General features: G+C 34.9%; 1 protein-coding gene across 1 annotated transcript in view; it reads left to right on the top strand.

Annotated features, from left to right (window-relative positions):
• The window catches only part of SCAPER (S-phase cyclin A-associated protein in the ER), a 258,080-nt gene that overhangs the window by 155,015 nt on the left and 90,625 nt on the right, over window positions 1–12,440 (top strand). Inside the window, exon 21 of the mRNA XM_009330071.1 lies at window positions 9,207–9,343. Within this exon, the coding sequence (XP_009328346.1) occupies window positions 9,207–9,343 (137 nt within the window). The remainder of the gene's footprint in view (window positions 1–9,206; window positions 9,344–12,440) is intronic.

Here is a 12,440-nt window from a genome sequence, read left to right as displayed (position 1 = left end):
CATGCCTGACCTTTGCTCTTTTTCTTCTGTATTTACAAGGAGATTTCTTGTCTAGAGACATGGTGATGTCTGAACTTTGCTAATTTATTTATTTTTTTAATTCACTATGTTTTCATTCAAATTAAATTATATATAAGTATTGTTCTACTGCTTCAGCCTTAGCTGTATTGGGAAAAATGCTTTTTGTTTTCACTTCTGAATCTCAGAGTGTTTTCAAGTTGTTCTATTCAAATGAAGAATAGTATCCTATGAACTCCTTTGGTTACCTATCTAAAAGATCGTTTGAATGATCAGTTGTGACCATTACAGTACAAGGAGATGATCTTGGCTCTGGTGGTATATAATACTTAAGTAATTTCTGGATAGTACAGTGGTGCATATGGTTTGGTCATATGTTGAACGATATTCCTGTTTCTTTTATCCACAGAGTTACAGAATATAGACTTCATTGTAAATTCATTTTTTTCTTGGTGTGTGATTATAGTTTTCCAACAGTAGCCCATTTTTCTTCTCTATTGCTCAGTGTAAGCAATCTGTAAATCACCTACAAACAAGAACTCCCCATCCCAGTAAAGCCTCGGGTTCCGGCTGAGTTTGCTTTACTCAATTTTTTTTTTCCCTGAGGAAGGGAGGATTTTTTTAGAGAGGGGTTGTGTGTTGCTAGAGGAATGGAATTAGGCCAGGCATCTGTGGTCCATTTTTGTTTATGGATGTTTCATATCTGTTGGATACCTGTGGTCCTTTCAGCACAGGAACTCTGGCCTTGTAATTCTGCTGTGAATACATTTGTCCTAGAAGAAGCTGTCATGAACGATCATGTAATTATAAAGTTTAATCCATGATGCAGTTTGCAGAAGGTCTCTCAGTGCTCTATACATCAATTCTAGATTTTTGTACTTTGCGCAGCAATAGCTTCTTACCTTTAATATACTATAAAGTGTTGTTTTTCTTGGCAAAAATGTACATGATTAATTGTTTATTGGCTGTGTCTTTAATTGTGATAGATAGTTGCCAACAGCTGCACCCTTCCTCCTTTTGGCTTGGATATCTTGAATATTCACAGCCAGTAAGAAAAACTACTGCTGGCAGGGCCAAGTGCACTCTCATTTCCCCCTTTCTCTTGCTTGCCCTTGCAGCCAGATGATAATGTCAGTGCCTTCCAGCTTTCTTCCCTAATCTGCAGAGTGATGCTTTCCATGTCCAGTATGCAGAATTCTTGTTCTCGTGGAAGAAACAGCTTTACTTTGTCTTCTGTTCCCGCATGTTGGAGTGACAAGTGGGAAAGGGAATGATATTAAAAATCCCAAGAAAAATCTGAACCTACTATTCAGAATATTATTTGCTATTTATCTTAGTGGCAGGCTGTCGTATCATTGAATTTATGGACAAGCAAGGTGACTAAAAGTGCAGTCGGTATTAGCAGTAAAAATAGTATTTAGTTTGGACATGCTAAAAAGCAGTATTAGTCCCTCATTTAAAGAATTTAATCTTCATTAAATTCAAGAGGTGAAGGAAAAACTACTTTTACAATGAAAGGTCAGTCTTCAGTTTTGAATGAATAATGAAAGTTTTTTAATACTCTATACTCATCTTCTACAGTACATTCTAGCATAGAAACGTCAATAATTAAAATCTTGATTTTGAGAAAATAATATTTGAATATCCATTACTTTATAACCTGTTTCTTCACATATGAAGCACTTACAATAACTCTTATTAATGGTAAGAGGTAAATACCTTCCTTATTTTGAATCTTCTCCATATTTTGGAGTGGATCATCACTTGTGGTATTATAACAGTATTTGATCACAGACATTTGGTCTCTTTATGATTAAGCGTTAATGACCGTTTGTTTTTCAAGCTGCCATTGGTTATAATGTTGAAAATTTAATTTTGCATTTGATATAACTCAGTCTGCTTCAGCATCTGTTTTCTGTATTAAATATTGTCCTAGGCTATGAGGAAAAAAATAAAATACTGAGGAGTTTTGTTGAAACATGTAATAAAATCATGAACAAATATTCCTGTGGTAACATGATTTAGAATTGAACCTTAAAAACCTCTACAAAATCTGGCAAGTACATCCTTCAAGTGATTATATACAAGTAAGAAACCATTATTCCTGACATTGGTAATAAATATCGAAAACATTTTTTAATTATTTGCTGCAGTTACAGGATATTGTTTATTTTGAAACAGGTAAAGATGTTAATCCCAAAGATATATGTAGGCTTCAGAATAGTTACCTATTGATTTGCTAGAATATATTACTTATGTACCTTATGTTTATACAAAATACTCGGTTTGCTATTTTTTCTGTGAAAATGGTAAATGAATGACAGCAATTATTATGTGATATAAGCTACTAAAAGTATTTCTTTATAATCTTTCTCATGTTTATTTTAATGCTGATGTGAGAGGGCAAGTAAAAACAAGCGTGTGGAAGTTCTGAAGATCGATTTTAGATACATAGCTAGAGTCAGATATTTGTCAATTTGCCTTGGTCTGCAAAATTGGGTTAGAAAACTTCTAAGAATGCCTTTTCTTTCCAAACTTGGGGATTCAAGGTTGGAAAGAATATAAAAATAATAAGAATAAACAGTCTTTACGGTATTCTGGCACTTGTGTTTCAGTTCTGGCCAGAAGCTAGAAATACAGAAGGGAATGAAAATGAAAAACAATAGCGGAAAAAAACCTATAAACTTTTCAGATTCCAAGAAGGTCAGTTTGGCTCAGTTTTTTGGGTGAAGGTCCAATAGCCGGAAGGGTTTCCACTTACGTGAATTGGGTTAGTTTATACATAATGGTAACATAGCTAATCAAGTGCTGTGTCACACTGTATAAAACCGACTGTACATTGGAAAGGCCAGGCCTTTACATGCCTGTTGCTAGACAGTAGGATTTCACTCTGGTGCTGCTTTGTGGTAGCACAGGACCCTCCAGACCTTACAGAAAGCGGCAGAAAATACTTGATGTACTAGGTGATGATCCTGGCCACTCCTGCCAGCGACTGGCTGGCTTCAGACTGGAGGATTTTCAGAGCCTTCCTTCCCTGTCTATTACCGCTATGTATTAGGAGGAATATTGTGCTTCATGAGAGCCAGCAAGAAGCAACGTGCGCACAGGAGAACAGAGGATCTTTAAGTTATGACTGCCCTACAGCAACAAACGCCAGGCTGTGATTTTCGTCTCAGCTTGAGCAAATACAGATGCTCTACTGCAGTATTGTCCTACCTATGCAATCTCCCCCCAGGCAGAATTCATAAAAAGGCAACGCTTACTTAAAAAGAAAGGAAAAGGAAATAAGTATTTCTGTCTTGCTCACTCCTAATTTTAGAATGAGGAAATTTTGTTAGGAAGAATTCTGTTTGGCGTGTTTTACATCACAATTTAATAATGTTACTATAAATATTTGCTGAGTCGTGCAATGAATAGTAGCTTATATGTAATACAGAGAGCCAAAAGTGTCATAGTCAAAGGGATTGGGTAGGAAAATAATTTCGCAGTTGTGTTCTGGTTTGATAAATACTTATGTATCCAGCATTTCATCTGTCAAGAACCGATACATGGATGTTGTTGCTGTAATCAGGACATTAAATGGGGAGAGCTAGACAAGAGCATTGGTCTTGTGCATGGGTATTGTATGAAGAGGATGTCAATTAGGAGCTCTGTTCTCCAGCTCTCTCCAAAATATCTGTATTTTATATAGATTACCGAGGTTCAGAATCCAGTTTATGGTATGCTTTTCCTTATCCAAACTGAAGTGGACCATACTCAACTGTATAACATTTCAGCATTTTATAGTATTTGCTATGCTTTTAATGGAAAAAAATTGGAATTATGTTTGTTCTGGAGTCTGAAAAATTTACTTTATTTCAGAGAAAATTGATAGTAATGCTGTAATTCTTGTTGTGGTATAAGAAAAAGGAGTGTAATTCAGTCTGTAGAGAAAAACCTTGTGTTTAGTGCTTAGTCAACTAAAATTACCAACTTAAAGACACAAAATAAACTGGGTAGTTTTTCTGTTTCAGGCAGTTGAATGGTACTAGGGAATAACCAGCAAGAATGTGACTTCATGGGTGACCTTATTAGTTTTAGCTATAATGGTTTTGGCAAGAGATGAGGCCCATCTGTTGCATTTGGAAAGCTTCAGGATTCTCAGTATCTAAAAGTTAGGACAGTTGAGGATGGAGGGAGAAGAGAGGAAAAGCAAAGACATTTTTTGTGAATAATCTAATTTTGATTTTGTCTGCTTTGTTGTGGCTGCAGTTTTACATGTGCATTTAATGTCAGTTTGTATCACCTTGCTTGTAAATGAAGTACTGAAACTTGTACAGGAGATTTATTTTGGTTGTTCTAAGAATGTCTTCAGTGTTATATAAAAATTATTAGAGGTTTAGATGGCTTGAGTTTTAAAGATCTCAAATGGCAAGATGTGCCTATACAGAATGCCATTAAATATCAAATTGTATATATTTACCAGGTTACTTTTAGGTTTCATAAGCTTTTTCAGCAAGAGACAGTCTCCTTCTGAGAAACAGGTACAGTATACCTTGTGATTGTTAAAAACAACCTTTAGTTTTGGTGAATGCATGTAAATAATACTGGAGAGAAATAGCAGGAGTGTTTCTACTCTAATGCATCACTGAGCCATCACCATCCGAGAATACATAGAGGAATATATACAGATGATCGTGAAGAAATATAGCAGCATTCAATTCTTGTTACCATATTTTGCAGCTGTACATCACAGTGTAGTACAGACTAACTGCTCTTTGTGGGACAGATTCTGCCATCTTCATGAAAGTTGATACCTTATTTTGTGACATGCTTGATCTCAGCTGTGCAACTTAAAGGATGAGTTACCAAGTGTGAAAAATGATGGCAGAAATCTGATACGTAAAGCTGGTGCTTTTACGTTATTAAAATAGCTGGTGCTATTTTAATCCTGAGATAAAAAGTATTGTGTTAGTAATTTTGCTGGTTTTGTCCTACGTAAGTCTTTTGTCATACACAAGTCTTTAAAACCAAGCTTTTGAGAAATTGCGCAGCTAAAATTGGATCGCTAGTGTAGAAACTGAAACAGCAATGAACATCTTTGGTAGATGTGAATACAGATCTTAATAACAGAAGCTTTCATTAGAAAAGAACCTTTATTTAGTAATGCTTTGCATTTATAATGGCCTAAAGTCTCCAAAGATCTGATGATTTACTAATATCTGAGGGTTTGCAGTGATTATCAGTCAGAATGTGCTCAACATAGCACAGAATGAGGCCAGTAATGCCCCTGCCCATTGTAAAAACAAACACCAGAATGCCTCTATGGAGAGGATAAATTAGTCTTAGTAATTCTCACTGCATTTAGCATTTACTTATATAAAAATAATAATTAAAAAAGTAAAAGGCTTTCAGGAAGACTTGAATAGATTACCCAGTTATTTTGCATTACCTTTATTAGAAATTAAAAAACTTGAAATTTAATAATTTCATTATTGCTTGAATATAATAAGCATTCAGAAGATGAAACAAGTTTACTTTCTAAACATTGCACTGGCTTTGCTCACTTTCATACACTTACAGCAATTACTTTTTTGGTATGTTAACCTGTCCAACCAATGGTCGTGCAAGTAAAATTAAGCATGAATTTAATTATTTAAAGGAGTGGACATGCTGTAGTTTAATGTGACTCAGTGGATTTGAAGACCTTTGTTTTTTCAGGTATAACTAGGAGGAGCTTAATAAAATACGGGAATAAATGTTATTACACGGCTCTGAAGCAAAATATAGCAGCAGCTATCTTCAGATGTCAGTTGTCGTTCAATACCAAGCTTTAGTTACACTTTTTTCACACCTGAATGGTGTAGATCTGCCTACTGTGATAATCCTGCGCTTTGATCTGTACCTTCGAAAAGTGACTTTTTGTGACACAAGGTATTATTATTCTAGTCTTACTTTAATGAGCTGTATGTATGAAGTCTGATATTAATCCCAACTGCCACACGTGAAAGCTGAGAACTCTGAGAAACACCGTTCATGAAGGTGCTTGAGTTCATGGGAACAAAATGGTTTGTAACCATCCTGTGTGCTATTGACAGCAAGACCTCTTTTGGCCCTCACAGGCTGATAAATGAATGTGCTTGTTGAACCCTGTAGTTCTCTTCGAGTCATGTGCTAAGCCACAGATGAGATTAGGAAAAAGAGATGAGTGTCTGCTAAGGGGATACAAGGCTTTGTCTCACTCGTTTCTGCCTAGCAGAAGTCTGATCGCATGTTTGCAGTTGCCGTTGTGCTGCAGGAGGACGGCAGGCTGACTGCACCTGGACGGAGATGTTCTGCCCCTCTTGTAAGGTGGTGTCCATTTCAAAGCGCAGTGTTAACTTCATTTTGCTCTGCTCTCGCTTTGAAGGATATAGTAAATAGTTTGAAGATCTGATGAAACAAAAAAAGAGTTTCACTGTTGAACAAAGATGTAGAACTACAGTAATAGTCCTTGTTAGTTTTGTATATCAGTGCTTCATCTCACTCACAAGACATGAGGTAAACTAATGGTAGGTTATAATGCTAAGGTGCACTTTGAATTTGGAAAGCAGGTATGTACATATCAAACCCCACTGAAATAATTCATATCTTTTTTTTTTATAACTGATCATCCACAAAAAGTCACCGGTTAAGTACCCTGAAGTGTGGTAGCAAAGCAGGAATAGTGTCATAGTCTGTTCTGAGGAAATCCTTTCTTTTCTTACCATTGAAAAACTTGAAACCATCAGTTTCCTGTGAAGTTTGAGCCTTATGACCAGGTTTTTGTTTTTTAAAAGAAAATTTGAGGGAAAAGCTATTTTTAAGTAGATGTTCAGGGATACATCTCTCTTAGAAGACAAAAATGAACTGGGGTTTCATTAACCAGCACTGGGATGGTTTATGTTCTGGGCTACTACAGATTGGTTAAGAACAAACTCATCAAAAATGGGGGTATTTTGCTAGTCTCATACTACTGAATCATGCTCAAAGGGGGGCAGCCTTTTGAGATACCTTAAGAAAGCTTTCCTTTAAGCACTTCTTGCTAAAATTAAATGGGTAATATTAAGGGGGGAGAAAAATGCTTACAAAAGCTGTTAAAATTACTGTTACATATGGATATAGCAATATCCATGGTTGGAACAACATGGACAATACATCGGGGGAAAAAATGTTCAGGTGTACGGGGAGTTACACAGGGTAGGCAGTGTAGCCAAGTTAAAGTCAGCGTTACTTTTAGAATTTGCTTAGATTATTATGCTTGATTTCTTATGTCTAATATTAATTCACATTCATTTTGCATTCATATGATTTAAAATAGAAATTTCAATTACTATTTTGACCAAATATATATTGCTAGGTTATATCATGCTGCAATGCTTTACAAAAACTAAATGGTCTTTTTCCAGGAAATCTCACAGATTTATTTTGTTTTCAACAGGCATAATGTTTTCCTGAATCAGTGAAAGAAAATATAGGTTGTTTTCTGGAAAATACTGTCTATAAATTTTTTAACACTTCACCTTTTACTTTGAATTTGAAGGATACTTACCAAAAAGGAAGGAATAACCACATCTGATTGTGGCACTAACCATTTTCAAGGATAAATTATCCTAATAAGCAATGGTGACCTATACTTCATAATGTGTCAGTATTCTATAAGAAAACAAATCTAAAATAAGCCTCAGTATATTAAAAATGTGGTAAATACATTCTAATAACTGGTGTTAAACTAGTTGTTTGTTGTTATTTGTAAAAATAAACCTGATACATTTGGCTTTTGTAGCCCAGTAGTACGAGCAGCCACAGTGCAATATGGAGATGTGGTGTTCACTTGTTGCAGATGAGGTATTTGTACGAGAGTTTTCAGTAGTGTGAATGTGTCTGTTAGTCTTTTACTATCATAGAAGGACGTTGCAGTATCGTGCAGAACATCAGGTTACACATATTTTTCAACCAAAGGAGACTAATTGAGGACATTGTAGTGGTTTAAGTGGGTCACTTTTAAAATTGCGTTGATTAAATTTGTGTAAGCTTCTTGCGCTGACAAGGGTCTGAAGTACATTGATAGTTCAGAAGAGGTTAAATTCAGTAATGCATATTTAAATGGAAAAGTAAGTTCAGAAGGGGCACGCAAGAGTAGAAATCCTTCTTGGTTGCTGAAATCTAACGCTGCATAGAGTACTTTGAGTAAATTTCTGACTTGAGAGAACTGAGGAAAAATAAGACAGTTTAGCAGCTGTGCGTTTTTTTAGGGTTTTTTTTTGGTTTTGATTTTTTCGGGTGTTTTCTTTGCATGTGTAGTTTCTGGATAGTCCACTGGTCATTGGAATTGTTACAAGCACCTACATGTCCATTCATGGATAGCATAGGTCAATCAAAATTGAGAACAGCTTTAGGGGAATAGCTTTGTTGGTTATTCATCTCTAAATTATAAATATTTATTTTAAATGTAGACCTTGAACTGCATTGGGGTAGTCTATACTTCCGCTGAAAGTACCTCTGAGGAAATAGGAAATTTTTTGTAACATTTTTTAAAATCTTGAAACAAAGCTTTTATTTAAAATCACATGGTGTAATCACATTCCCTTTTCTTGCATGCCATTATGTCAAAACTGTACTATTTCATAATTAAAGCATTTCTTCTGTGGGCAACTGAAATTTTACCAATATTTTATTTAAATGCAATTTTGTTAATGTGAGAGGAAAAGTAATATTCCCATCAATAAGTGGTAGTGTTGTAAGTAGTGAATAGTTTCAATGTATTTTAACAAAAGACAAGTTTAGGTTTTCAAGGAGAGTTAAAATCGTAAACCAGAATTAGTTCATTTAATATAATGAGTTACGTTGGTAGGGCAGGGCATTGGTTTCACATGGCTGTAAAAGGCAGCTTGGAGAAGAGAGAGGATGTCAACTTGGAGTTCATAGCTGTTAGGTAACAGTTTCTTGAAAATGCAGGACAATATTTATTCTCCTTTACTTCTCTCAATAATTACTCTTCCTTTTCTCTTTGTAATACCCGTGATGTATTCTCTCCAGTATGAAATAATATCTTCCCAAATTTATTTTAAATTTTTTCTTCAGTTTCTTAACGTTTTGTTAAATATTTACCACTGCTGCTTCCTGGGAAGGTAATCTATGATCTCCATCACATACTGTAAGATTAAATATTATTTCCATATTTCCTGCAGGAGCACCTGTCATTAAAAAAGTACATTGTGGATATTGTGATTGAGAGTTCTGTTCCTGTGGAACCATTAAAAGATGGAGAGGAGAAACAAAAAACTAAAAAGAAGGCCAAAAAGCTAAAGGCACGGATGAACTCCAGGTAGTAAAAATTTATTTTTAATTTTTTTTCTTTAAGCTTTGTTCTAAACTTTACCTTTTGTCCTTTAGTATGAGTGCAGTGGAAGGCTGAAAAAAATTTTAAAATTATTTGCTTTGGGAGTGTCATGAAAATAACACTGATGAGCCTAATTTATGGCCACTTTCTCTGATTGAGAAAGAAAACTGAATATCGATCTGGAGCCCTTGGTTTCACCTGTTAAGAGCTTTTCTCATAATTGGATGCTAGTGCCCTGCCAAAACTGTAGCCTCTTCTAGCATACAATAGCATGTTTAAATTTGTGTAAACCATGCCTATTTTTCTTTCTAGCTATTGATTTTTAAATGAAGTATCAAAGAAAATCAATAGTAATCAACAAATAGAAGTCAGCCTGCTGTAGCGTCAAATCCCATGACTAAATTTAATCATTTTTTTGTTGCCTGTCACAACAAAAAGAAAGTTAAAAATACCTTAAAATGGAAAGTGAGTTGTGAGACCTGCAATTTGTTATTAGTCTAAAACGTGACATCTGCAAATCAGTATGATATGCAGGAGATCATTATATCATGAACTGGCAGTGTCAGTCTTTATAGCTGAATCGTCCCCAGCTGAGGTTAATACTTAACTGAATATTGTAACAGATTTTTGCATTTATCTCTAAAAATACTTCTCAGAAGGTAAGAATCATTGTTACATATTTCCTCTGCCTTGTTTTTAAGCAAGAAGGGTTACAGATAAGAGAAAAACACCCGAATGGATTTTTAGAGCTACAGTAAAAATGAGATGTTTTATTAACTCATAATAGTGCTAATAATGGCACATTAGTCTTCAAAACCACAGTACTTTTACAATGTTATTACTGTTTCTGATTGTTTTCCTCTTTGGGTGAGCAAATCAACTGTCCAAATACCACATTAGAAGAGACTGTTGAAACTGGATAACATATTCCTCCAGGTTTCTGATTGCTCAAGATGCAGCGTTATTCATATTACCTGTTGATTTAATGCAGTTATTGCGTCCAATTTTAATTCTTTTTCAAGAGCTGCTTCTGTTGAATTTAGTCAAAGATCTGTCAGACCTGGGAATACAAGTTCAAATAGCAATTTGTTACTGGCAGTGATAGTTGAAAAACTTTTTCAGAACATCTTGAATTCTTATGTGTCAGACTGCTAGGTGAGTCAGCATATTCGTCATCAAAAATTATAATTAAAACAGTAATAAAGGGGCATAATTTTACAAAGGTGATATACTATTGAAAAATACAGTGAAAGTTTCAAAATCTAAAAGGGAGTTGTATTGGTGAGACATGAAATTTGTGTCCATTAAGCTTGTTTTTAGTTTTAAAGGGTGACTAAACTTTTCAATGGGATTACTGTCCTTGAAGATAACCGAGAGTTAAATTGAAGATTTCACCATGAGTTTTCTAATGTTAACACAAAAGACTTATTAATAAAAATGTCCAGTACCAATATGAAGCAAAGGTTGTTCCATGGAATTTCAAACAAAATATTGATGAGGGGGGGGAAAAAAAAATCCATTTGGGAAATTAATTTTGGCCATGCAAGTCTTGCCAGTCTTCTACAGTTACTATAATTGACACTTGAGTAATAGTAATAGGCATAGTAAAGACAAATACTGCCTGGATGTTCCTGCATGTAAGCTAATTACTGGTGAGGTGGGGAGGTTTTCCATGTTCAGAAAATGAAAGAGGATTATCTTAAGTTATGTGGCTAAAGCAATAATATCAGAATTACAATATGAAATACTAAATTAAATAACTTAGGTAATGTCTACTATGTTTCTGCCCAGCAATCTGGACAGTACTACCACCAGATGGCTGGGGGTTTACTGCTCAAAATCAGCTCAAAACTTAGGTGGAGTATATAGTTCAAGTACTTAATTGATTTATTGAGGATGGTTTGAAGGTGAAGAGCATTGATGTCGATAATTCACATAGTTTCACAGATGTTAACAGCAGATTATCTACAAACCACGTTTTAGTACATATTTGCAACTATTCCTCATCTCTAGAAAAAGAAATAGTTATAACAAACCCCCTTATATCTCAAGACTTGAAATTATACATTCGTTTCAGTTTCTAGGAAGCTGTGATATGTTAAACTTGAAAAAAATAAGTAACTGCATTCAAATAGGTTCCTGTTGCTCTCCTGAGTTTCTAGATCTTAAATCACTATTACAATATCAAAGCAATGAAGGGCAAAGGTGAATGAGGGGACAAATTGTGATCAATGGGTTATTAGATATGTTGAGAAGTTTTGTTAGTCTTATTAATAATATTTATAACCCTAAGCCATTAAACTGGTGCTACAGTAACAACTGATATATAGCGAAGTAAATTGTCTCAGGTTAACGTGTATGAGCTGCTATCAGAAAAATACTTTGGTACCTGCATGGCAAAAGGAGGCTTGATGAAAGCTAACCTCAAGCAATAGGGGTGTAGTTACCAGCTAGGAAGTACATACGGTTGAGATATGCTTTGCAATGGGTTTAAAGCACTCCAGTCATGTTCATTTAGTAACAGATATTTTAGGTGATCACTCATGTTTGACTGACTTGCCTGTACAAAACTCAAAGCTGAAATGTGTTGTTTCTGGCTAAGAGGCAGGAAAGAAGGCAAAAGGTTAATAAAGTAATCTCACCTTCATGTTTAATACTAAATTCAGTTGTGATTAATAGCTTTATTAATGATCCACAAATCTGAGCTAGTGGTAATGTAACAATATTTGCATGTAGCGTAAGTTGTATAGGTTAAGCAAGCCGAGGGAAAATTTGGGTAGCTTTAGAAAACTTGATCCACTTGGGTGAACACAAAATATAAAGAAACATGCAGTATATGTATCTGAGAGAAATAATGGGAATTAAATCTTTACTAAATCTTTTTTTTTTTTTCAGTGCAGCAATGAAACACTTTTCCCATTGGAAGCCATTGTCAAAATCTTAAATTTGAAAAAAACAATTGGACGTTTGTAAAGTTGGCAAGAATGTCAACTGTGACAGCAGTTAATATTCAGAATACCTTGAAAATTAATAGAAAACACCGTTTTTATAGGTGGAAGTTACCCTGAGGCAGGATTTCTTC

Source organism: Pygoscelis adeliae, unplaced genomic scaffold (genome assembly GCF_000699105.1).
Source record: "Pygoscelis adeliae isolate BGI_AS28 unplaced genomic scaffold, ASM69910v1 Scaffold298, whole genome shotgun sequence".
NCBI classification, from domain to species: Eukaryota; Metazoa; Chordata; class Aves; order Sphenisciformes; family Spheniscidae; genus Pygoscelis; species Pygoscelis adeliae.
Note: the sequence above shows the minus strand (reverse complement) of the source record. Positions and strands in the feature narration are given on the sequence as shown.